The following is a 27733-nucleotide window of genomic DNA, read 5'->3' as shown; positions in this document are numbered from 1 at the left end:
AATTGCCCACTCTTTCTGTAGTGCAAAACTCCTGAGGTATTCATGAAAATTTCTTTAATTTACCAGCAACTATTCAAGGCAGAAAAATCAGAATGATCATTTAAGTAGTAGCTCTTCAGAAATTGAAGTACTTGTAGAAACCCATTAAGGAGTTGACTTCTTATGAGTATAAGAAAGTGGAATATAAAACTTATTTCCAAATAAAATTTATTGGAGATTGTTTCTTATCAAGCAGCTCCCTATAGTATTGTGATGACCACTGTATAATATAAATTAAATAGGTAAAATTTCTTATATTTTATAAATTTAATTTTAAAATATAAGTATTACATTTATATTATTTCCCCATTATAAAATGTCAAAGGAATAATGGAGTTTTAGCTTCATTAAGTATGGAAGAAATCTTGAGTATCTTTATTCTCCCATAGAATTAGATTACATCTAAATTAACTGATAAATAACTATTTTACTTTTGGTGAATGTGTAACATGTATAGTGATAAACTAACTTCACGTTGATTAAGAATTATAACTAAGAAAAATATATTTTTTAAGTATCTATATATATAAAAAGCTAATATGAAAAATGTCCCTTGGGAGTTCAACCGGGAGAACAGGAGTTCGATCACTCACTGTGATGTGCGCTGACCACCAGGGTGTGGCGCAGAACATGATAGGCAACCAGCAGTGGCGGCGGGGTGCTGAAGGAGCGAGGGAAGGAGAAGGCGGGAGGAACCGCGTGGTGGCAGCCTGTGGGTGGCGAAGGAAGGAGGAGGCGGGGAGGTGGGGAACCTGATCGGCCCTGATTCCCTGCCAGGCCTAGGGACCCTACCCATGCACAAATTTTGTGCACCGGGCCTCTAGTTTATAATAAGTATATTAAAATGTCAGGCCCTGACTGGTTTGGCTCAATGGCTAGAACATTGGCCTGCGGACTGAAGGGTCCCAGGTTCAATTCCGGTCAAGGGCATGTACCTTGGTTGCAGGCACATCCTCAGTAGGAGGTGTGCAGGAGGCAGCTGATCGATGTTTCTAACTCTCTATCCCTCTTCCTTTCTCTCTGTAAAAAAAAAAAAAAAAAATCAATAAAAAGTCAGAAGCTTTGTGGGATTAATAGAATTGCTTTCATATATATTTAAAATATTGATGCTGACAGATTTCTACAAAATGTGTTATGATTGAATTTTTTTTAATTATTATAGATCCATGATGAGATTTTGGTATCGAGCATGGATGCTTCTAGACAGCTAATGTTAAATGAAGAACAGTTGGAAGATATGAGGCAGGAACTTGTACGACAATACCAAGAACATCAACAGGCAACAGAACTGCTAAGGCAGGCGCACATGCGCCAGATGGAGAGACAGCGAGAAGACCAGGAGCAGCTACAAGAAGAGATTAAGAGACTGAATAGACAGTTAGCCCAGGTATGGGACTTAAGAGTCCTTTTCTCCCTGATAAAAATAGTGTTATTTATATAGACTTTGTTTAAAAAGTCAAAATTATTGCCAAAATGTGAATAAATACAAATATTTAATGTCAGGAATAGACTCCATCAGCACAACAGCCTTAGGTCTTATTAGGGAAATCCAACTCATTGTTGGAGTGCATTGTGTCCCTACCATTTCATTTACCTTTCTTTGCAGGCACCGGAAAAGGGGCTGCAAGGTTGTTGTTTTTTTAATCATTCCAAATTTTTTGTGCTGAGGTGCTGTTAATATTCAGTTTTCCCATATTTATTTATAGTTTTGTGAGTCACCAATTAACATCTCCAAGGTTTATCTTTATCTGTCCTTAATCTGCCTTTTAAATCATGAATAGAAATCTGAAGTGGTATGTTTCTGGATCTTTGTCCAGGGAAACATCTCTTCTTGATTTGAGAAATGCAAATTTACATAACGTTCTTATCCCTTTCTTGGCTAAATTTACATACTCCTTGGTATTTGGGAGCTGGATTCTTATCAATTGCTGTATATGATATACTCTCAAAATCATTGCAGAAAAGCAAGAACTATTTATATAAAAGTTCTTATTAAAACATTCAATTTGGGGAACTTAGCTATTAGGAGAAATAAAAAATAACTCTTACTATGTTCTTTCAAATATAGAACACCAGAAAATTGGGAGTTGACAAATCATTTGGAAAAATTAATTTTGCTTTTCTTCATTGCATTTTGTAAATTTAAACTTCTGAATTTTCAATGCAAAATTGGCATATAAAATAAAATATTTTAGTTGCATAAATTCCTAAATATTTAGGCTTAATTAGCTTTGTTTTTTTGTTCTTTCAAATTTTGCATTGAACTTTATAAATGCTTTTAACCCCTTATCATGGGATATGAATCATAGGTAGAACTAAGGTCTCTTGGTCCCAGGGGGTTAAAACAAACTTGCTTAATATTTCTGCCTTTATTTTCTGTCGCAAACAATATTCTCTCATGACCTTTTTTCTTATTTAGAGATCCTCAATAGATAATGAAAACCTGGTTTCAGAGAGAGAGAGGGTGCTTTTAGAGGAGCTGGAAGCACTAAAGCAGCTGTCTCTAGCTGGAAGAGAGAAGCTGTGTTGTGAGCTGCGCAACAGCAGTACGCAAACACAGGTAGTATGGACTTTGACCCATCTAGGAGCAATGGATCAACAATGCAGTAGGATTTGTTTGTCTTTGTTGTTGTTGTGAAATGTGTCCTTTATTGGCATTGCACTTAAAATATTTGTGATGGCTGACATGTAAGATAGGTGGAGTTAAGATGCCTTACATTCTATGTAAGTAATTTGAATCTAACATTGCTAGGAGCAACTGTCGTCTCACCGAGCAGCCTAACCAACTTTATTGTTGCACTATAGCATGCATTAGCTTGAACCTACTGAAATTTTTTCATCTAAAGAGTCTCTTATCTTTTTTTGATAATGCTAATCTCTTGATAAAATATAGTTAAATATTATTTTGTACAGTATCTATTCTGCATGTAAAGGTTTCTGTTTCACTTTGTAACAGTATAAAGGAACTACGTGCTATTTCCAAGATGACAGGTTTTCTTTCTATCTTGTCCTCTCTACCTTTACACAAACTTACACAGGAGGATAATGAAAAGCAAGGGGAAGTTGAGGAACAGACCTTTAATGAAAAGGAATTGGACAGAAAACTTGAAGATGTGCCTCCTGCTGTTCTGTCCAATGAAAGGTATACAGAATGTGTATTTTTTTTTAACACAAAAATGAATTAAAATAGTTGTTTCAGTGTTATAAATTGTATTTGTCCTTATTTTTATCTTGTGTATTTCTTTTATTTGTACATATATTTTGTATGTAAAGAGTAACAGTTTTTGGTCATTTAAATAGACAAGCATTTAATTTTTTTTGTATGTAAAGTAATTTTTAACAGATACTGATGAGATACTTAACTCAGTAAATATTACAGCATCATTTGTTGTTGAACATTTCTGGATTAATTTTATTTTGCTCATAAGGCATTTTTATACTAAAAAACAAAATTGTATTTGTGGTTTTATTCCTTCACTGGATGGACATGAATTCAGTATAAGCTACTTCCTGGTGTGTTCGTGATGAGAAAAAACATTAAGTGTGATAGTCCACATGTAGCTTTCATGCATAACAGATGAGAACTTTTTAAAAATATATTTTTTTTATTGATTTCAGAGAGGAAGGGAAAGGGAGAGAAGATAGAAATATCAATGATGAGAGAGAATCATTGGTTGGCTGCCTCCTACACACCTCCTACTGGGGATCGAGCCTTGCAACCCAGGCATATGCCCTGACGGGGAATGGAACCCTGACCTCCTGTTTCATAGGGCGACGCTCAACTACTGATCCACATTGGCTGGGCCACATGAGAATTTTTAATCCATATCCCAGTTTTACAGAGGAACAAATTAATGATCTGATGTTAACAAAACTTTTCCTTACTTTGATTTTGTAGAAGTTAGTACAAAAATGTAATATATAAATGAGAATAGTTATCCCAATTAATATTAAGGATTTTAAGCACAATATTTTAAAATTTGTTTTATTCAAATGAAAACAATTTCTTTAATTTTAAATTAAAACTAATATCTACTAACTTAATTTCCTCCTTTTCTAATTTCTGTGATTGTCAACCCTCTGTGTCCTCCTAACCTCCTTCCTCAGCTTGCATGGAGGAATTTGGCCCCTAAGATTTTGGCTTCCCCATTGGATCATCAGTATGGAACACAGTCAGTATGGAACTCAAACAAGAAAGACAGTGTATGAAAATTAGAATTACCATGGCAATATAAAATAAACAAGATGTTTATTTTATAATTATACAATAAATGTTTATTTTGTAATTGAGATAAAGTGTTTTTATCTCAATTAGGTATATTTTTTAAATTATGCAGTGTTTAGTTATTAGGATTTTTTTGTGGTGAGTGCTGATAAATTAGTATTCATATTCATTTCTTTTTGCCATCATATTAATTTTAATTATTTCTCATATAGAAATGTTTTCAAAATATTTTAGTCTTGGGGTATTTGGGCTTGAACAAAATTTCAGGAAAAGTTAAAGAAATAAAACCCTTGACTTACTCTACTAACTAAATTATTTAGTTTTATTTTTAATATCCTTGCTTATGTAAGCAGAGAACTTGATCTAGGTGCAAAAATAGATCTGCCTGTTCACTTGACAAATACTAAAGGAAAAATTATGCATTTATTACCTTGTCTTAAAATAGTTATGTCATGTGCCTGTGAAAACAGATATCCTTTAACCTGATTATTGGTGGTCATTCGGTATGAAACAGAGAGAGAAAGCTGTGTTAAAGCAGAGGATCTTTTCCATGAAAGTCTCTTATTTTGTCTACATGTATGAAATATAAAGTTTGCCCCTGTAGTACCTTTGTTGAATTAAGCTGTTAAGACTCAAGAATTGTTTAATTATTCAGAAGATTAATCAGAACATCTTCTGAATCATCATTTATGGAATTATATTTCTTGACATGGAAAGATGTTAATGTTAAGCAAAATAGAAAGCTTACCAAAGTAGTTTGCCTAGGATTGTTCCATTTAAAATATATGTATGGGAGAGATTGGGGGAAAGTCTAGAAGGATAGGCATTAAAATGTTAATATTGATATCTCTGAGGGCTGAGATATTTTGGTGGATGGTTAGCAGTATTTTCTGATTTTTTTAAAAAAAATAAGAGTTTTTAAAAAAGAGAAACACATTAATATCATTTGGCTGAAACTAGGTCTCTTCTACTGGTTGAAATGAGGGTGGTATGGGTAACTTGAGAAATTTTTCTCTCTGGAGTAGGTATAATGGCCTATAATATTCCCTCTGGTATTAATAGATAGTGAAATTTCACAGTAGACCATTTTAAAAATAGATCTATGCCAATTTAACCAACTAGATCATCACCAATAAGATATATAAATACACATTTTTTTCTAGTGGAGCTTTAAAATTACATTTTAAAATGTATTCTTTGGCACAAAGAAATTAAATGTAAAACATATATGAATAACCATGAATGGTATTACCATCTCATAACTTACATATACTTGGGTTGGGTACTACCACACTTTTTAAAACTTAACTTTTGCATCTCAATTTTTTTTTAATCTAGAAATTTTTAAATGTATAAAAGAATATTTTTAAAAAGCACTTCATTGTAGGTGCTATTGCATATTATTTTAATAGATAAGATCTTGTGATACTTTATTTTTCAAGTCAGATATTTTGTAGTTCACTTTTTTGGGGACATAAGCAAAGTGTTTGATTTTTAGAAGATTTAACATTTTAACAAATGTTTCTTTATCTCTACAGGTATGCACTCCAGAAAGCTAATAACAGACTTCTGAAGATCCTCCTAGAAGTTGTAAAGACAACAGCGGCTGTGGAAGAAACAATTGGCCGCCATGTCCTTGGCATTCTGGATAGATCTAGTAAAGGCCAGTCACCTGCCAACCTGATTTGGAGGTCAGAAGCAGAGGCACCTATAAAGTCGTGTGTTCATGAGGAACATACAGGAGGTACTAGCTTTATATTCTGTACAAACTGTTATCATCTTCAATAAATCTTAGAGTTCAAGGCATTTTGCTATGTATTGAAAATAAAGTGGTTTTCCAACACAAATGCTTTAGAGCCACAGTTCTCAAAACACCATTATTGTATAGCATTTACAAGTGGTGTCTTAGAGTTGTCATTATATATACTCAGGGTTACTACTGTGCTACATAAATCAGAGACTGTTTAATTTCACCACTAATAAAAGAAAAATTTTACATCACCACTCAGGACTTTTACCAGTAACCAGGAGGTTTGGGCAATATCCCTATAAATGAAGGAAAGATAAGAAATAAAGAGCTTTTAAGAAACAAACAACATACTGGTATGATTAGAAGAAACTCTTTATAAGAAATCCAAGGTTTGAATTTATCTTTGAACAATCCTCTGTTACACCATTTCTTCCTTTTGGAAAAGTGGTGTGAAATATGGCAGAATGTATGTGGATCCAGAAATTAGGTCCTGACATGACATACATAGCTGCCTTCCTACCTTTTTTCAGCTGTGTGGGCCAGGCTCTTCTTTGAACTTCTTACTTTCATATTGCTGACCTCCAGTCTCTCCTACTTTTTTATTCCATGTTTCTTACTATAGAGGGAGTCCGGAAATTAGAAGGGGAGAAAGTTTTTGTCAGATGGAGAGGAATAGAGTCTCAGATCAGAAGATCAAGCCCATGCTTCACTACCATGCCACAACTAACCATTTCTCCCCAGTTAGAGGCTGACATTCTAAAAATGCCAGTTTATGCAGTTTTTGAGAGTGTTCTGTTTAAGTTTCCTGTGAGAAGGAAATTATCCATGCCACTAACAGAAGGTTTGCCTAATTACAAGTTGGCCAGTTGCATGTTTCTAAGTGCAGAAAAAAACTTGGTTTGGAACTTTAAGTAAAATTAATATAAAACACCTCAGTCAAAGTCAAAGATAATTTTAAAAACTGCTTTTAGTAAAATAAGACCTGAAATAATACTGTGTTTTAAAACTGCTTTCAAATTCATTCTTTTCAAATGTTGTTAGAAGTATTTTTCAAACTAACTTTAAGCTCTCAATCAAGGGCTATTTTATTTCTTCAAATGAAACGATATATATAAAAGAATTAGGTAGTATTTTCTTGGTTTCATTGTAAGAGTGTTTATCAAATTATGCATTTTTTGAAAATTATTTTATAAACGACTTTTACTTAATCACCTGGGAGGGGGGATTTGCTATTCTGCTAAGACCTAAACTAAACCATATTCAAAAGACACACTCTGAGGAATGTTCTGTAGAGTACAAAAATACTCTGTGTTTTCTTTGATAGCAGTTCTCTTAGACCTTTTTCAAAGTGGTTGCTGAAATGCTCAGGAAAGAATATTTATTAAAAGACAGCAAACTCTCTTCAGAGCAGTGTTCTCATAGATATAAAAAGGAATAAGTTGGTAATTGAATGCAAGCACAGAGGAGTGTGTTTATGTTCATTTTCTATGAGAAAACAGATCTGCAAGGACATCTTATCTGTTTTCTTGCATGGTTACATCTACATACCCCTTTATAGATTAAATATGTCTGCTTCCTACTTTAAGATATCCAATAATACAGTAGCTTTTTAGTTACTAGGTGTACCGGTTAATAATGTGGATTTTTTTCAATAGATGGAGTTATACATATGTTGATATATATGTGATTTGATATGTATGCTATTTTGTTGTATTGACAACAAGCTTCAAAACTTCATATGTCAAATTTGCTGAAGGTGTTAACATCATAGATATTTTTATGCTTAAAAATGTCGAATTTGCCAAAACCGGTTTGGCTCAGTGGATAGAGCGTCAGCCTGCGGACTGAAGGTCCCAGGTTCGATTCCAGTCAAGGGCATGTACCTTGGTTGCGGGGCACATCCGCAGTAGGGGGTGTGCAGGAGGCAGCTGATCGATGTCTCTCTCTCATCGATGTTTCTAACTCTCTATCTCTCTCCCTTCCTCTCTGTAAAAAATCAATAAAATATATATTTTTTAAAATGTCGAATTTCGTGCCAAAAAAAGAACATTTGCGGGAAGTTTTAATTCATTATTTTATTTTGAAGAAAAAGTTATCGTATACTTCAGGAAGCTTATGGTGAACATGCTCTATCTCAAGATACTTATGAACGCTGGTTTAAATGCTTTAAAAGTGATGACTTTGATGTGAAAGACAAAGAACGTCCAGGTCAACTGAAAAAGTTTGAAGACCAACAATTACAAGCATTATTGGATGAAGATGCATGTCAAACTCAAAAACAACTTGCAGAAAGGTTAAACGTTGCTCAGCAAATAATTTCTGATTGTTTACAAGCAATGGGAAAGATTTTAAAGGAAGGAAAATGGGTGCCACATCAACTGAAAGAAAGACAAATGGAAAACCGAAAAGTCATCAGTAAAATGTTGCTTCAAAGGCACAAAAGAAAGTCTTTTACGCATCGAATGGTGACTGACGATGAAAAGTGGATTTATTTTGAGAATCCCAAATGCACAAAATCATGGATTGATCCAGGTCAACCATCAACATCACTGCAAGGCCAAATCGCTTTGGAAAGAAGACAATGCTCTGCGTTTGGTGGGATCAGGAGGGTGTGGTGGATTATGAGCTTCTAAAACCAGGTGAAACTGTTAATACTGATCGCTACCGAAAACAAATAATCAGTTTGAACCATGCTTTGATTGTGAAACAGCCAGAATGGGCCAGAAGACACGGCAAAGTAATTTTGCTTCATGATAACCCACCATCACACACTTCAAAACCGGTTAAAGACACGTTAAAAGATCTTGCCTGGGAAGTATTAACCCACCCGCCGTATTCACCAGACCTTGCTCCTTCAGATTACCACTTGTCCTGATCGATGGCACATGCACTTTCTGAGTAGCACTTCAAAACATACGAAGAAGTGGAAAATTGGGTCTCTGAATGGTTTGCCTCAAAACAAGAAAAGTTCTATTGGGACGGTATCCACAAATTACCTGAAAGATGGGGGAATGTGTAGCTAGCGATGGACATTACTTTGAATAAAGCACTTTTGATGTTTCTCTTGAAATTATCCTGTTTCCTTTGATTACAAAATCTGCCATTATTAACCAGTACACCTAGTATAAGGAGTTCTTATTAGCCAAATTCTACAAACATTTATTGAGAATTTCTCTATGCCCTCTGCTTTATAGCAATTCATAGTCTAGTGAAGTAGATACTGAGATTTCAATTCAAGGCAAGATAAACTCATAGTACTTGATATTTTACTTAAAACCACTTTATGTGCACTAGAATCGATTAAGCCTTTTAAAATTTTAATTATTTAAAAGATTCTGAAAGAGCAATATTAAGATATAAGAGGAAAAATTAAATCCACAGTTAAGAAATATAGTGTACTAGTATACAATATTATAGCAGAGATAAGAATTTTGCTGTTTTTAGTATCATTGATTATAATGTTTATTTATCTTTTAATTACTTAGTCTTTGTTTTTATCTTTAACAATGATATGCTAATCTTTTTTTAGATCTGTTAAGTGATATGTACTGGGTTTTTTTGTTTGGGTTTTTTTTTATATGCTAGTCTTACTAATAAAATAGGGATGACCATTAATATAATTTTGGTGACACTTATCAGATCCATTTTGCATATTGAAGGTGTTACTGGCAAGTCATCTCTTGGTTCTTGAATTTGGGAAAAAAGAATTCAGAACTCTAGCAGGAGAGAGTTTATTTAGTATGCAAAGCGTAAGTACACTTGAAGAGAAAATTCGAGTGGGCCCCTCAGAATGCTGCCTTGGCCTTTTAGAAACAAAGTCACAAAGGCAGAAAAAGTGAGCCAGCTGGGCTGTGTGTACTCACTCAGGAAACAAGTTACAGAGGCAACAGGGGCCCTCAGAGACAGGTTCTGGGAGTTAGGCCAGGACATGCTGTCGCTGCTCATTGCCCCCCTGGCTGCAAGTCTTGTGGGAACCCTTAGAGCTTAGAAGAAAGAAAGCAAAGATGCACACCTAAAAAAAGAAAGGGCAGACATACTCTAGAGAGTGCGCATGCTGGGTCCTTTGTCTTAAGGGTTTTTATCTGTTTTCTAAAGGTGGGAATTTTAGGGGAGGTCTCAGGAAGATCTCAATAAAATATTCATCAGCTTTCCAGGTGTGTCCTTTAATATGCTGATGCATCAAAATGAGCATATAGAGTGGTCAGGGTCATCCTCTGGTCAGTTTCACCTTCAAAGAATGTCACCAAAGAGGGACCCGACCAAGGCGGGTCTGCCCCAGTTTGATCTAAAATGTGTAAATAAGACCTTGCTACTTATTATCTGGATTTAAATTGCTTGGCCAGTTTGTTCAGATGTCTCAGTTTCCCCATTTCACTTGCCGAGGAATTTTCCTAGCTTCTTACTGACCTGTCTCAAAGGAAGTATTGAATTAATAGAATTTATAATTTAACAACTTGAATTTTCTCATAAACTTTGAGGAAAATATTGGCATTGAAATATTGACACAGTGTTTCATATGTAAGAATTATTTCTGACATTCCTTCATATTTTAAGGATGCATTATTGCATTTCTGACTTTTGAAATATTTCTTGTCTAATGTAACAGAAAAGGGTTCATTACTATTCTGATTATGAAGCAACTTCTGCTTTTCCATTTTTATATATGACTTTGGTTATAGGTAGCACTTGTGATCTATTTTCAGTCTTCATGTCTGAACTTGTTTAGATTTTGAACATGTATGGACTTGTTAACTCTCTAAAAAAACAAATAATTGATTTTTTAATGTTTGCTTCCTCATAAGAGTAACCTAGTTTATGATACTAAAGGGACATTTTGAACCACTTGAACTTGAGTGAATATTAGACTAGTTCATAAAAATTAGTTCCCCTAGAATGTGTTGAATGAAAACTTTCCTTGAGGTTTGCACTGTGACGGTTCACCAGTCGAATGCATACAACCCTCCCTTAGGAAGCCAAAGATTGAATCTCATTTGCTGCCACTTCCTTTTGGAAAGAATAGTGGATTAGTAACTAGAAGGCCCTTGATTCTTGATCTAGCTCACTGTGACTTTGAGCAAATCTCTCAGTCTCCCAAGGCTTCAGTTGAGTTTTTTCACCTGTCAGGTATGAGAGTCCAACTCGAGTCAGTGGTTTCCAATTGGAGCCATAGAGATCTTCTGAAGGCCACAGGGGCAGAGAAATGCTCTATTATATCACCTCCCCTGCTTTAACCTGAGAAGTTTATTATGTGTATGGAATGAAATGGTATAATCCATAATGTAAATAAAGGATTTTTGAATAACCATTATCTGCTATTTTTTAAAATATAGTTTTATTGATTTCAGAGAAGAAGGGAGAGGGAGATAGAAACATCAATGATGAGAGAGAATCATTGATAGGCTGGCTGCCTCCTGCACGCCCAATACTAAGGATCAAGCCTGCAACCCAGGCATGTGCCCTGACCGGGAAGGGAACTGTGACCTCCTGGTTCATAGGTCAACGCTCAACCACTGAGCCATGCTGGCTGGGCCATTATCTGCTAATTTTAAGATACAGATGAGTGGTTCACAAATCTGAAATCATGAATCTATACACCAAATTGACTATTCTGAGATTTCTATTGGCATTTTATGAAATTGCCCTGGTGATTTATATTATTCTCTAATTTACCCTCAAGACTAATTGTTATAAATAAAGTATAAGCTTGATGTCTTTCTCCTTTATTTCATGGGAATAAACAAAAAGTTTTATTTATTTGTTGGAACATACTCAGATTATTTTTGTTTATTTATATCTTCAAAATGTTATTAATAAAATACATTAAGCTAGTTGATATCTCAATTTTTTCTAGGTACATTATATCTACTTTGTTTATTATATATTTTTAAAAATTAACATTCAGTGGCCTTTTATAAGTCATTTTGCTTTATATATTCTCTGTATTTTGTGCTTGAGATTTGCTCCATGTAATACACAGTATCTTCAATCTTTTCCTCACCACTAATTTTTTTCCCTCTGAAAAAAGAAGTGTTTGTTGGTTTTTCCCAGCTTTGCTTTCCTATCTCAAGGTAAACCTCAACAGATTTGATTTGAGATTAGACTGGCTCCTACCTCTCCACTAGCATTGGTTTCTGTTCCTACAGTACCAAAGCTGCCGTCCCAGAAGACAACAGTGACCACCCAGTTGTCAAATCCGGTACCATCTCCCAGTCCTTGTTTTATTTGACTTTCTAGACAAATAACATTGAATCTGTACCTTTTTGAAACATTCTTGTCTCCTGGAGTATCACTCCTGTCTTCCTCTGATTTTTTTTTCCACACAGGTTCTTTTGTTAGCTTATGATATACAGAGGCTCCAACTTTATTTTCCTACTTCTTTCAGTGAATATTGCTCCTAAAACAAATGTACCCATTTCCAAGATTTTAACTCTCACCTTTCTACAAATGACTCTTAAATCTCTATGGACCCAAATTTCCAAAAGTTGACTTCTCCTCTACATAGCCCATTAACACTTCAGACTAATTATTTTTCATGCTTACACTATATACTTTCTCCTGATTTCTCAGTAATGACTCTTCTGTCATCTAAGACTCATATAAGCTAGAAACCCAGAGTCATCTTTTTATTACGTTCTTCTTCCCTTGTCTTTTTTTAAAAAAATATATTTTATTGATTTTTTACAGAGAGGAAGGGAGAGGGAGAGAGAGTTAGAAACATTGATGAGAGAGAAACATCAATCCACTGTCTCCTGCACACCCCCTACTGGAGATGTGCCCACAACCAAGGTACATGCCCTTGACCAGAATCAAACCTGGGACCCTTCAGTCCGCAGGTCGACGCTCTATCCACTGACCCAAACTGGTTAGGGCCTTCCTCCCTTGTCTTACACGTTGTCTTTTCCAAACTGTGCCCAATCTTCCTGCACCTTTTTTTAAATTTTATTTTTATTGTTGACAGTATTACAGAAGCTCCCCATTTTCCTCCTTTGCCTACCTCTACCCAGCCTCCACCCATCTGCCTTCACCTTATTTCATGTCTTCAACACCTCTCATCTGGGCAATTGAAATAGCCTTCTAATCAACTTCTTGTTCTCCAGTCCTTCCTCTGCCTTGCTGCAGTTTGCTTCCTAATTCACAGATTGGATATTATCTTCCTGCTCAAAAAAAGTATTTACCTCCCCATTATTAATAGCGAAAACCCAGTTTCCTTTGAAAGGTAAGACCATTCACAACTTAGATCCAGTCTACTTTCCAGCTGCCTTCTTTCATCTCTTCCCTTACCCCATCCTTACTTCTCCACATACTCTCACCCCATAAAGCCTTGACTTTCCATCAGATCAGATTATTCTTTTTCCTCAGACTTACCATGTTCTCTATCCGTTAGAAAGAAAAGTCAGTAGAGTGCATTTAATTCCTCAGGTAAGGTAACTAACTATACAACATAAATATCTTCTTAAAATATATTTTTATCAATTTCAGAGAAGAAGGGAGAGAGAGAGAGAGAAACATCAATTATGAGAGAGAATCATTGATTGGTTGGTTCCTGCACACCCCAAACTGGGAATCAAGCCCACAACTGGGCACATGCCCTGACTGGGAATTGAACTGTGACTCCTGGTTCATAGGTCCATGCTCAACCACTGAGCCATGCCGGATGGGCCATAAATATTTTTTTTAAACACCTGTTGTAAACCATTAGTATTTCTTGCTTCCATAGCTTCTTTAAAAATATTTATTTTCTAGAGTACTTTAATTTGACATACTGTATTTTCCAGCGTATAAGACGACTTTTTAACCCAGGAAAATCTCAAAAGCCGGGGGTCTTATACGCCGGAAAATACGGTATTTGGGTTTTAAGCAATCTGATATACATTGTCAGAGATTTTTCTAACCTACCGTATTTTCCGGCGTATAAGACCCCCGACTTTTGAGAAGATTTTCCTGGGTTAAAAAGTCGTCTTATACGCCGGAAAGTACGGTACATTATACTGTGCTTTATCTGAACTAATTTCAAATGCCAGCATCATTTGAGCTCATAAATATGTATAAAATATCCCTATTAAGACATGCCATTTTGAATTATTGGAATAATATAAGTAAATACCAGTCTAGTTGTTGTCTGTGTTTTAATTTTGAGAATAAAAATACAAAGTGAAAATTGTATTAACTGTTACTCCAAGAACTAGATAAAGCTGTGTAATAGCAAACATTTAAAATCATTTCTTAGAATGCAGTTTTGCACTTTTCAGCCAGTGACTTATACAGAGTAGGTGCTTAGTAAATACTGAATTGTGCTGAATTCAGATCTTATGTCTGAAACTGCATCTGATATTGTTAGTACATGAGATTAAGATAACTCAGTGTGGCATAAGCTACATTAGCAAGATTTTTTAATAAATAGCTCTTATTCTCCTGGCTGTACTGTTTCAAAGTGAATGTTAATTCCACATAATTTGAAAATTAAAGTTTCCTGTGCTTTTAATTTGTTAACTTCATATAATTACTGATAAGAAATATGTCCTATCTATATTATAAAAGGCCAGTGGCCATAACGACCAAATGACCGGTCACCAGGAGGTGCATGGAGCACCTCTTGAGCCCTCCACCCTCCTCCCCGGGGCACCAGCAGTGTCGGTGGAGCGTTGCAGGGCGCCAGCAGCGTCTGCGGAGCGTGCGAGGCATCACAGGGTGGCGGACATGGCCCTGATGGCAGGCTAGGCCTAGGGGACTCTACAAGTGCACAATTTGTGAACAGGGCCTCTAGTCTATAATAATAAAAGTGTAATATGCTAATTAGACCGGAGAGCTGAACAAGCCTTCCGGACGTCATTCTGGACATCCTTCTGGATGAATCCATGGTGGTGGGGGCTGAGGCAGAGGTGGTTAGGGGCGATCAGGCAGGCAGGCGAGTTGTTAGGGGCAATCAGGCAGGCAGCAAGTGGTTAGGGGTGATCAGGCAGGCAGGCAAGTGGTTAGGGGCAATCTGGAAGGCATGCAGAGTGGTTAGGGGCATCAGGCAGGCAGGAGAGCAGTTAGGGGCATCAGGCAGGCAGGTGAGTGCTTAAGAGCCAGTGGTTCTGGATTGTGAAAGGGATTCCAGATTGCGAGAGGGCATAGGCCAGGCCGAGGGACCCCACCAGAGTACAAATCCGTGCACTGGACCTCTAGTGTACTAGTATAATAAAAGAATACTAGTAGGTGATTCCTCTTCAGGAAATTTCATTGTTGGGTTGTAGTATTGTTGCCACATTTAGTACTGTATTCCATAGCAGTGATGAATAATCTATGCTTTTATTTTAGTTTAAAAACTTCCAAAGCTTATTTTCTGCCCAACTTCACACAATTTTCTTTACATAAGAAATAAGAATAATGTATATGCATAAGTCCCTTTTTAAATTAGAACTGCTCATTAGTCTAACCTCTTCCCAGTAAGTATACTGTTTATACCAGTAAAAGGAGCAAGCTGCAAAAAGATCTCGGTCCCTTTTATGGCCCAGCTGGAGTAGGTGATGCTGCCCAATGTGCTCAGAAATCAAAGGGTCTGCTGCAGACCAAATCAAGCACTTCTATCCTTCCATCCATCTGAAACAACCTATTGCACAATGTTTTGCTTTTCATGTGGGTGTATATGTTTTTATTTTCTTATTATACTGTATGTCAACTCCTTGAGAATGAATCCAGCTCTCTTCACTTTGTCTCCATTACTTAGTAAACCCTGCATGGTAGACACTTAGTAAATATCTGTTGGAGGTTGTTTTAAAAGTTTTTATCAGAGAAAAAAGTGCTAAATAACCCAAATACTAATTTCTGCAAAGCCCTATTAGCATAACATTATCTTTTTATTTTTACCTATTAGGTTATCAAATAATATTCTGTATTAGTCTATTTTATTTTGTTGCATTGCTGTTAAAAGACCTTCATAGTAAAAAAAAAAAAAAAAAAAGACCTTCATAGTTTCAATGATGTCAAGTGTTTATTTTATTTTGTAACCTTTTTTAATTACAATTATTAATTATAATTTATTTATGCCTTTAAAATATTGCTCTAGTTACAGATGAGTCTATACCATCTTATTCTGGAGGTGATATGCCAAGAAACGACAGTAGCATGTGGTCAAAAGTAACTGAAGAAGGAACGGAGCTGTCACAGCGGCTCATGAGGAGTGGTTTTGCTGGAACTGAAATAGATCCTGAAAATGAAGAACTTATGCTGAATATTAGCTCTCGACTACAAGCAGCAGTTGAAAAACTCCTAGAAGCCATAAGTGAAACCAGTAGTCAGGTAACCTCATATTACTCATATAAATTGAGTTTGAAGTACGTTTTCTTTTAAGCCAAGGAACAACTAAATGATTTCTCTCTACAGTTCCAGAAATTTAGTTAGGCTCCCTGTTAATAATTGGTTATCTTGCCCTGACCAGTGTTGCTCAGTTCTTTGAGCATTGTCCCATTCACCAAAAGGTCAGTGGTTCCATTCCTAGTCAGGGCACATGTGTAGATTGCGGGTTCGATCTCCAATCAGGGTACATGTGGGAGGCAACCAATCAATGTTTCTCTCAACATCTATGTCTCTCTCCCTTCATCTCTCTCTCAAATAAATTTAAAAATAATAATAATAATTGGTTGTCTTTGTGATAACCAACTCTGGTATCAATAGTCTTTTTCTTTAAGTGATAAAATATAATGTGCTGACAGATTATTCTAGGTCTAAAATTGAATGTTGTTTTAATTTTCAGATTTTCTAGACTCTTACATGTTACTTTTTTTATACCAAAAGAGGTTTTAACTTCACCATTATATGAAATATTCCAGTATAATATATATAATTCATTTGAAGGAATAGTATATGTTATCCCGAAAACAAGCTATATGCTCTAGTGTGTCATAACATTATTATTATAATACAAACAAATCAAACCTACAATTTCTTTACATGATTTTAACATCCTTTTCACAAATATGAATAGATTACTTCACTTTACAGACTATCTCTTGTTAGGAAATTAGAGTGTAGGACAGTTTCTACATTAAAATACTATTTTTATAGAAATTTTTAAAGCAAGGTATTTATAACATATTTCAGTGTTCTCTATAACGTTTTTACACCATGTGTGATAATTGTCTCTTAAGTTACTCTATGCCGAATTTTAAAAATTATTTGCTATTAAAATGAAGTAAATTCACTTATTTATTTTTAAAATGTTGAACTGGGTCCTGGCCGATGTGTGTTGCTCAGTGGTTGGAGCATCGGCCCTGTACCAAAGAGTCTCGGACTTGATTTCTAGTCATGGCACATACCCAGGTTGCAGGTTTGATCCCCAGCTTGGGGCACATGAGTGAGACAACCAATCAGTGTTTCTCTCTCTCTCTCTCTCTCTCTCTCTCTCTCTCTCTCTCTCTCTCTCTCCTTCCTTCCTCCTCTACCTCTATCCCTTTCCCTTCCTCTCTCTAATATATGGTGACAGGAGAAGATCTGACTTTGGTGGTGGGCACACAGTGCAATATATAGATCTTGTAACATAAAATCCCACACCTGAAACCTGTATGTTCATGTCGACCAATGTCACCCACCCAAAAAAAATCAATAAAAATTTTTTTTAAATAATTAAAAAATAAAATAACTAGTGAGCATTTTCTTTACTATCAGGGCATCTGCCTTATAGGCTGATTTCATAATATCTATTGTAGTAGTATTTTACTTTATGTATTTGATTTAACAAGTGATTTACCCAGTGGTATGTCCAAATTCATATAATACATTTATTATGATGGATTAAACCTCTCTTTTGCCTAAATGGGCTACTATAAAATTGGGCTTATATTCAGCCCATTGCAGTTTTGTATTTATGATAGCTTTCATTATAATATGAAGAAAAGGATTTAGAGACTATCCTCAAGACCTTAGGAAGGTAAATCTCTTTAACCTACTCCTTATTCAGTAGTCTCTCTGTGGTTCTGTAGAACATTATCTTTGAGAGTATGGCTTCAGAGCCTTGATTATTGAGGTCAGGTGAAAATAGAAATTAGTCTGTTCTGTAGGAATAGTCTTTCACAACGTTTTCAGAACCCAGAGATACTATTTAGAGCCACTGAAGATTATTTACCAAGAGATTCCTAAGTCCTTGGAAGAAATTAACGAATAAAGAATTACTCCCACAGAGTGATTGTTATTGTAGGCAACTCTCTTTAATTTATTAATTATCATTTTTAAGAATGGTAGGTCCTAAGCTTCATGTTTCTATATTTTCTCAAAAAAGAGACTTTTCCTGAGGATGAAGCAGTAATACAAGTTAGGATTTTGTTTTGTCATTTTTTTGTTGAAAAATTTTTCCATTAGCCTTGTCCCCAATGTGCTATTCTAAGCATTAGTTGGTGAATTGTATCCAGGATTCATTCTCATTAGAGAAATAAGTAAATAAAAATCCAAAGGAGAACAACAGAAATATTTTACAATTTGATGGAAATAGTTATGGGGAAAAAGGTTAAATAGCTTGAGGTTATACAAATAACCTAGTTTGTACAAACCAGTTAGTTTGGGAAACATAACTATACCATAAATTAAGCCTTCAAATATACATTAAAATCTTGATTATCTGAAACCTGGGAATAATGAACTAGTCTGGATAATTAAAAGGGTGTCCTAAATAATTGAAGTCATTTTAACTTCTTTATTTCAAAAAGTCGTATGTGTTTTCTAAAATTAAATACACACACATATACAGTGTGTATATATATATATATATATGTATATATATATATACATATACATATATATGTATATATATATATACAGTACATATATATACATATATATATATCTTGAATTATTCTAATTCTGAGTAATCTTTCTGAATATTAGTTTATAATATACAGTTGTTAGGAGAGCTATTTGCCCCTATCCTAAATCATCTTAACAGCTTTTTTGAGTCTTTCCCCCCTAATTCTACTGTATTTTTTGGTGGTTATTTTCTTAACCTTGTCCTTTATTCTTAGTTACAAAGAGATACCACTTACACACAAATGTGTGTGTGTTTTTACATGGATGGAAACAAGTTTTACATGCTTTCAAAATTGGGTGGGGGGCTATAATTTGACTTATTTTAATTCCGGATCACCTTTCTTAACATGAATATAATATGCTGTCAGTTAACATACTGTTGTTATAATGGCTGTTGCCCCATTCTAAATCTTAATCTAGTGCTTTGTTGAGTCTTGTTTTCCTCCCTGGTGTTTTCTCTCTTTCCTTTGTAGTTAGTTCTTATCTTGACCTAAATGTTTCTATTTATAAAGGGATACTTCTTACTTTCAGCGTTTTGTTTTTGCTTCAAATAAGATAAATTGGACACCAGAGTCTCCAGATTGTACTTTGCAGAGGGAGCCAAGGAAGCGTATTTTGAGAGGCATTTCACCTGCTAAGCATGAGTCCCACCCGTTCATAAAGCTGAGTGGCTATAATGCTGATGATTTTGTGTCTGCTGAATCGCAGGAATGTCACATTTAGCTGTGTCAGTGGTAGGATTGGGCCTTCATCTTGTACAGATGTTCAGACAACTAACTGAGGGTTCACACAAGAAATTTGTCATTGCTTAATCCAGAATTGTAAGAGGCAGCTGCCCCTTCCTCGCCACAAACCATCTCCCTGTAGATTCTGGGCTTTCTGTAGAAAATCTCATTTTCTCTGCCCTAATTATAAGCCTTGAGTATTGGCTCCTCTAACAATGTTGTGTGGTGAAATGGCTATAAAATGGATTTTTATTAATAATACCTCCTTGCTTTAATATGGGGTTTTCCATTAAAGATAAAAGTTTTGTGGGTTTAGGATATTCAGTTACTAGATAAAGAAAAGGCACCAAAATAAAAGTTTTTTCATTTATTTAAAAACAACTTTCACTTTTGAGGATCTTTTAATATTGAAAAGTAAGTTGCTCATCTTTTAAAACTGAGTAGCTGGTTTATTCACTATTGTCCAGATTTTTTTGAGCTACAAGAAGACTATTATATACAACTTGTGCTTTTAAGTTTTAATTATCTTACGTGATATAATTACCAACTATGTAGTTTTTCAAAAGAGGTGTGTTTTTTTCCGTTAATATTCACTCTATAAACAATTCAGTGTGGAAATAGGTTATAACTGGACTATCTATACAGGGGTGGGACAAAAATAGGTTTATTGTTGTTTGTATGGAAAAATAATACAATACTTAATAAATAATATTACAAAAATAAACTCTTTGTACTCACACCTGTAAGCCTGCTTTTACCCCACCCTATATTCTAGAAACTGCTTAAAAGGATGAGTATTATTTCTAAGAAAATATCAAAAGGAAGTGCTAACTTAGTTTTCCAGAAATAATTATGATTATTTCATATAGTTGCAGAACTCATTGGTAATGTGGTTTCACATTTTTAAATTAAAACAAGCATTTTAATGGGATGGAAAAACACTAGCTTATCTCAGAAGCATTATAAACTTATCTAAATACCCTTTTCAAAGCTCTTACGTGGAACTTGAATCCTGTTAGGCAGGCTTTTTTGTGGGCGTATTAATTCACATTCCACCTGTCAGAGTACCTATAGGTAACGACATTAAACCACACCCTCTGTTCTGACCTTTTCCTCAGGGGACACTGACTAGAATCCTTTGGCTCAGTGTGAGAGGCTATTTGAATAGCTCAGTTCAGAAGAGGTTTTACTTTTGAACTGAGTGAAGCAACAAGAACAAGGGAGATAATGTTGCAACTACATTTCTCAAGACTGCTACTATGGAGATTTAAAACTTGACCTTCCTTGCCAGGATCGGCTTGGAAGGGTTATTTATTTCCACAGACGTATTTGATACTGAAAGCAGTTTTATTGCTCAGCCAGTTTGATATTTATATTTTTATTCTTTCATTCTTCAAGGATTTAGTTAATCTAGTTTAAAAGTTGTTTGCTTGCTTTTATTTTTTGTTTCGTTTTGTTGTTGACTGAAAGATCTAGGTGTGTTGTTTTTTTTTAGGCTTGTGGGGTTTTTCTTTTTTGTTCAGTTTTTTATGAATTAGCTTTATAATGTTTATTGGATAGTGCTAAAAAGAAATTTTTATACTGCTATGGTATGTCTTGATAAGCTTAAAAAGAATTTTTACTGTAATGGAAAACTGATCAATGAGGAACATTGGCAGCTGCATCTCCTAGAATGGATTCTTACAGGACCTATTTGGCAACTGTCAAACTCAGTGGCTCATGGTTGGAAGAACAAGATGAAGACATTTATGAGGTTGAATCTCGTGTGCCTTTACCACATCCATTTCCTCTATGTGAACATTTGGATGAAAATAACTCAGTAATTATTAATACTTCTATTTTTCATTTTATTCATAAAAGAAACGGGCACATATTAAAGCTTATTTCTAAAATTTCACTGCCTACCCCTCCTTATTCAGTAAGTATAAAATATTTGATTTTTTATACTTTTAGTTTTAGTTTATACTTGGTTTTAATACATTTAGTTTTTTAAAAAACTGTACAGTGAGAAATGAAGTTTAAATGCTTTTAGTAAGGATAAACGGAAGAGAATCTTGTTTTGTGGCTTGGTGTGTTACTCTCTCTCATTCATCCTGGATGTATTGAAGGTCTGAATTTGGTCTCAGAACCCCAACTTGACTACATTTTTTATCTATGAAAGCAGAATGAGATAATATTACAGTTCTCCCGTGCCAGGCAAGCTATTTTCAAATATATTGACTTGTCCTGAAGAATCTTGCTTTTATATATTTATGATGTCAATCCTGAGTAAAAATGGAACCATTTGAGGAAATGGGCATTGTGAAACCTAAAATAGCTAAGTGAATTGTCACTGAGCCAATTAGGAAATGTTTAACAATCATATGGCATATTGGCTGTAGTTTCAGACAAGGAAAAAGGAGACCTGAATTCTAATTTAAATTTTCTTGCTAACTTTCTAAGAAACTTTATTTTCAGTGATTTTATATGCCTACTAATCCTGTGAGGAAATACCTTTTTTTTTTTTTTTTTTGCTTTTTATGTGAAAAATATTTTTATAAACATTGTTCAGGATACACGTACTTAACATAGGTTGGTATTTCAGGTTCGTTTGACTTAAATATGTTGTAAATGATTCACTACAAATTATTCAGTGTAGCTACCGGTTACTCAGCACTTTTTATGGCTTTAATGACTTTAACTATAATATACTAGCTAATATTTAACAAGCCAGGTGGTTTTCAGAACAGTTTTGTTACCAACCCTGAAACTTTTATATTAAAGTGACAGAATATTTACTGATGCTTTATACATATTTTCAATGTAATTATAGGTTTCTTAAATTATTTGAAAATATTGATTATGAAATTTCATACTTAGCAAGTACTAGGTATTACATAGGTATTAGGGATAAATCATAGCTCAACTGGATAGAAGAGGGTTTTTTTAAGTATAAAGTATCTAGGTGAACATTTGAAGGGAATCTCTTATTCCAACAAAGTGCGGGTGCCAGCTGCATGATAATGAAATTTGTTGGTCAGATTTACTGTATTTGATTCTTCCAACATGTTTGTTATTTCTTGTGGTCTTATGGCAAACAGTTCAGTGCACTGTAAGGCTGGCTTAGATCCTGTCAAGAAGTAGAATATAGAAGCAAAGACTTACTTAATTTCTTACTTAAAAGTAAGTATTCTGTTGCAAATACTCTTTTGCATTTGTACAGTAAATTTGAAAAAGGAAAAAGACTCATATTCTTTTTAGTTAGAGCTTTGAACTCTTTTAGTGATTTCATGTATTTACCAGGAAAGCAGTTAATATTTTCAGAAAAACTTATGTACATGTAGAAATAATTTATATATTTCTAAAATATTTGCTGTGGCTATAAATTCAGGGAGAGTAATTATATAAAAAAAAGTTCATACTTTATGACTATGTTTCTTTATAATAAAAATTAATATTAATAAAAATTAATGCATATTAGTTATCCACATTTAAAGGAAAATACTCTTATCAGTCTAAAGTAAAAACATATAATTTTATCTATGTTGAGGTAGCAACATATTATTTATATTTTAGGAAATATTTGATTTAAAATGTATGCTTATTTTTCATTATGAGTCTTAAATTGAATGATTGCAAACAAGATATTTTAGAAATTGATTTAGAGTGACAATAGTAACTTTAAAATCTATTTGCTATGGCAAATACCACTCAGATGTGAAGACCAGGTAGATGTCTTTAAAAATAAAAATACTCTTAAATATTATAATTTTATAATACATTATTGATACCTAACTATAAATCAGAAACCACTACATTTGATTCATATCTTAAGCTTAAGATATGGTGATATTTTTAATATACGTAGTATTTTATAAATAAATTTGCAAATTCTTAAGACATTGTTGTGAGCTTGTTACTAATGTATGTGGTCATTGCTTAAAAAAAAAAAATTTAATCATCTAGATCTAAGAATTCAATTTGAGCTCAATTTTTCTCCCATGTAGTTGTTTCAATAAGAATAGATTAGCAGTCAGCAGCCCAGAAAACAAAGTCAGAGACTAGTGTTTTTCTGTAATTTCATGCAGCTGGTAACGGTGATACCTTTTTTGTTGTTGTTGTTGTTGTTGTTGTTTTTTAGAGCTTTGGCCTTGAGTCTGTACAATACTTGAGTGTTATCTTGTCATCTTAAAAAATTTTTTGGCATGTAGTCATTGTGTGCCAGTGACAGCATTTTAAGGGAACTGTGTTTGTGGATAATGCCTCTGTGTTCTAAAGTTTTGAAAAGGAACAGAATAACCATATAGAATCTTGTAGTTGTTTCACAAATGGATAGAAACATAAGGCTTTTAGTTAAAATATGAGTTATAATTAATTTCATTTTGTTTTGCCATTGTGATTTTGTTCATTGATATCATTGTATTTAATCATATATTATTCGTTTCTCACAGTGTGCAGTAGGAGTCACAATTAATAATTAAATGTAAATATAAAAAATAAAGTTTATCATAGAACATAGTTACATAAAATTATTTAGCAAATAGAAAAAAGAACCTATGTCTTACTTTTTATGTCTCTTTATACAATAGAATACAGATCTTGTGATGTAAAGTGGTTTATTTACAAAAGAAGCAATTTTCTGTTAAACTAGAATACATCTTTTATGGAAAGTTGGACACAGCTAATCTACTTGTTTATCCCACCTACTAATGTTAGCATGTACTAAAAATATTAAATGACTACAGTTCAACAAGTATTGTATGCCTTTATTCTTATTTAGAAACTCTTTTTTAAAGCTTTAATGGGGAATGACATTGGTATTACCAGCACTAGTTGTTTTCCTTCATGTATACTTTCCCTCCTCGTTTAGCTCGAACATGCAAGAGTTACACAGACAGAGTTGATGCGTGAGTCATTTAGACAGAAACAAGAAGCCACAGAGTCCCTTAAGTGCCAAGAAGAACTGCGAGAGCGCCTCCATGAGGAGTCCAGGGCCAGAGAGCAGCTGGCTGTGGAGCTCAGTAAGGCTGAAGGTGAGCAACTTGCCATTGGCAACTGAGGGTGGGAAATTTCTAGTCTAAATATAGAGATTTTGATGCAAGCCAGGTTTGGAAACCGGTCATCTACTCTAATTTAGAGTGACCATTAAAAAGTGGATGTAATTTGTCTTCAAATTACTTCAAACAGTTTTTAAAACTATATATATTTTAATTATAAAAAGTACTTAACAGAATTATAGAAAGTATAAAAATTTTTAGAAAATACAGAAATGGGTGATGGTAGGTTGTTACCATAATCCCGCCATCCTAAGACAACTCCTGTAATTTAAAGATGAGGAAACTGAAGCTAAGATATTAATGATTTTTCAGGGTCACTCACCATTAAATGGTGATACCAGGCTTTAAGCCTGTAAGCCCCAGGCGGTTTATATTGCACCCTGCTGTGCTGGGTGTTGGCCTTGTAGAATCACTTATATATCAACTTTCTCTAGTAAATTTAAAATGTGATTCAGTTCATAAGCATCTGATTCATATATAGGTTTCCAGGAACCTATCTATTTATATGTGTTTAATAAAATAAGTTAAGCCCACATGATGTGATACATTAGCATAGAAAGTTCAGAGGAATTTCATATTTAGGTATAATGGTTAACAAGGAAAAAGCTGCATTGAACATACTATAGTTGCTAGCAGCAGCAGCAGCAGATTCACTCAAGACTGTTAATAGCTTGATTTAGTTTTGTAAGCAGTACACCCCTTTTATTTATATAAAACCTACCGGTACAATTGAAATAAGTAATAATCCCATTTCCTGTTAATTTTATCTTATAGGTGTCATTGATGGCTATGCAGAAGAAAAAACCCTTTATGAAAGGCAAATTCAGGAAAAAGCGGATATCATAGACGGACTGGAGCAGGAGCTGTTATGTGCAAGTAGCAGGTTACAAGAACTGGAAGCAGAGCAACAGCAGATCCAAGAAGAAAGAGAGTTGCTGTGCAGACAGAAGGAGGCGATGAAAGCAGAGGCAGGCCCAGTCGAACAGCGTATGTATTCTTAGACTTTGTATGAAACATTCCTTTCAAGTCCAAGGTGGCTTTTTCCCCCTTTCAGTGCCATTATTCACATACTTTATACAGAGATAAAAAAAAATTATAAGAAAATCTACCTTATTGGTAAATGTCTTACTAGCCAAGTATGTGGGATCAGAATTTTATTTTCTTTTTCCTTTGGCAAGTTTTAACAGGAGAAGATAATTCATTTTTCTTTAAACCTCTGCTTCAAGAGAAATCTGCACATAATGAGGCAGGATGTTTTTTAAATTCAGTAATATTCAGTTCCTTTAAAAGCAGAAAGGCAGCAAAAATGTATGCTTGGGTTAAGTAATGAAGAGCACTGACCTGGTACCAGTAGTGAGCAGGTGGGGGTGGATTTTGGCCTACAAGAGAATAGCTTGAAAAGGTCAGTGGCTGTTAAAAACAGACTGACATCTAGTTTAATCTAAGTAGTAGTTCAAAGAATATATGAATTTAATATTTTCTTCAATGAGAAAGTAGGTAACATCTTGAAATAAAATGTGTTTAACAGTAAAAACATAAATGTCAGTCTTGGTAACAATGGGACTTTAAATCCTTTTTATCATATCCTCTCACTTTTATATTTTACAAGCTGTTGGAATTGTGTGTAGTTTTACTAGTTGAGAAATACAACATATATTTTTGTAATATATGTAATTTGATTTTGGTTGCTCAAATTTGTTCAACACAGGTTTAGGGTTGGATTTGTTGTTGTTGTTAATCTTCACCCAAGAGTATTTTTTTCATGATTTTTTGAGAGGGAGAGAGGGAGGGAGGGAGGGAGGGAGGGAGGGAGGGAGGGAGGGAGAGAGAGAGAGAGAGAGAGAGAGAGGGGGGGGGGGAGGGAGAGAGAGAGAGGGAGAGAGAGAGAAACATCAACGTGAGAGAGACACATCAATTGGTTGCCTCCCATGCACGCCCCAAGTGGGGCCAGGGATCAAACCTGCAACCCAGGTACATGCCCTTGACTGGGAATCGAACCAGAGACCCTTTGGTAAACAGGCCAGTGCTCTAACCATTTAGTAACAGCGGCCAAAGCTAGAGTTGGAATGTTTAATATGGAAAGTATATGGCTCATATATGTAAAATTAAGAAACACTGACATTCCTCAAAATGTTACCATTAATATTCAATAGTTTCACCTTTTACTTTTAATTCTTTGTGTATATATTATCCTATTTTAGAAAATAGAAGCCATGTAAATTATATTTTCTGTATTTTTTTTGTTTTGTTTTTTGTTTTTTATTTTTCTATTCTCATAGGACTAGTAGATGCTGCAGTCGATGCAGCACCTGGATCAGGTGTGTTTACACAATTGCATGGCCAATCTTTGGATGTTAAACTTACAACTCCAAAAATTGGGTGACACTTGGACTTTCAACCAACTAGCATATCTTTAATTTTGCTGTTGTGTTTCGTACTAATTTTTCTCTTTAACAAAACCTTTTCTTACAATAAAAATACATATTTATATTTGAAATTAACAGCTAAGATTCACAGTGACCATCATCTTATTATATCTGTTTTTCCACAGAGCTTAAGGCCATTTGATTTTTTTTTAATGTTGGCTTATTAAACATTTTTTCTTTAACAAATACATTAAACTCTTACAGCCTATAGCTTTTCAAAGTGCTATTTCTAAATCAAGAAGTATATAAGATGATGGCATCAACAGAATCACTGAACTTTATAAAGAGACTTTCTGGTTGATTTATATTAACATCGAAATCAGTATTGTTTTAAAAGGCAAGCTGTTTTCTAGATTCCTAGTCCTGAGTAGTGTGTTGGCAGAACAGTTGGTATAGACTCTAGGGTTTTGTTTCTTCCATTTTCTTCATTAGAGAATTGTTTTACTTGGCTAAATATACATTATTATTGTATCATTAATATTAATAATAGCTAACAGTTATATAGTGCCTACCATACCCTAGGCACTATTCTTTACATGTATTAACTCATTTGATCCCACAGTAACTCTTAGAGATCAGTACTGTTACTATTCCCAGTTTATATATAAGGAAAACGAAAGGCATCAATCATGTTAAGTGTCACATGGGAGATAAGTGGCAGAACTATAAGCACTACACCACACTGCCTTTCCTACTTATCAGTTTTCCCTTGATACACGTATATATGAGTGTGCAAGACTCACTCAGGAATAGGG

General features: G+C 34.5%; 1 protein-coding gene across 5 annotated transcripts in view; it reads left to right on the top strand.

The window, feature by feature from the left end:
• Positions 1 to 27733, top strand: part of AKAP9 (A-kinase anchoring protein 9) — a 128016-nt gene that overhangs the window by 62926 nt on the left and 37357 nt on the right. For 3 of the 5 annotated variants that reach the window (XM_079785750.1, XM_079785751.1, XM_079785748.1), the window contains exons 14-21: positions 1202 to 1426; positions 2459 to 2599; positions 3078 to 3181; positions 5803 to 6008; positions 16063 to 16295; positions 24366 to 24528; positions 25327 to 25539; positions 26832 to 26870. In XM_079785750.1, the coding sequence (XP_079641876.1) occupies positions 1202 to 1426; positions 2459 to 2599; positions 3078 to 3181; positions 5803 to 6008; positions 16063 to 16295; positions 24366 to 24528; positions 25327 to 25539; positions 26832 to 26870 (1324 nt within the window). The remainder of the gene's footprint in view (positions 1 to 1201; positions 1427 to 2458; positions 2600 to 3077; positions 3182 to 5802; positions 6009 to 16062; positions 16296 to 24365; positions 24529 to 25326; positions 25540 to 26831; positions 26871 to 27733) is intronic. The other 2 variants (XM_079785752.1, XM_079785749.1) reach the window with 2 other exon arrangements.

The sequence above is a fragment of the Cnephaeus nilssonii genome, assembly GCF_951640355.1.
Source record: "Cnephaeus nilssonii genome assembly, chromosome: 12".
Lineage (NCBI taxonomy): Eukaryota > Metazoa > Chordata > Mammalia > Chiroptera > Vespertilionidae > Cnephaeus > Cnephaeus nilssonii.
The sequence above is the reverse complement of the archived record's forward strand: the minus strand, read 5'-3'. Positions and strand labels throughout refer to the sequence as shown.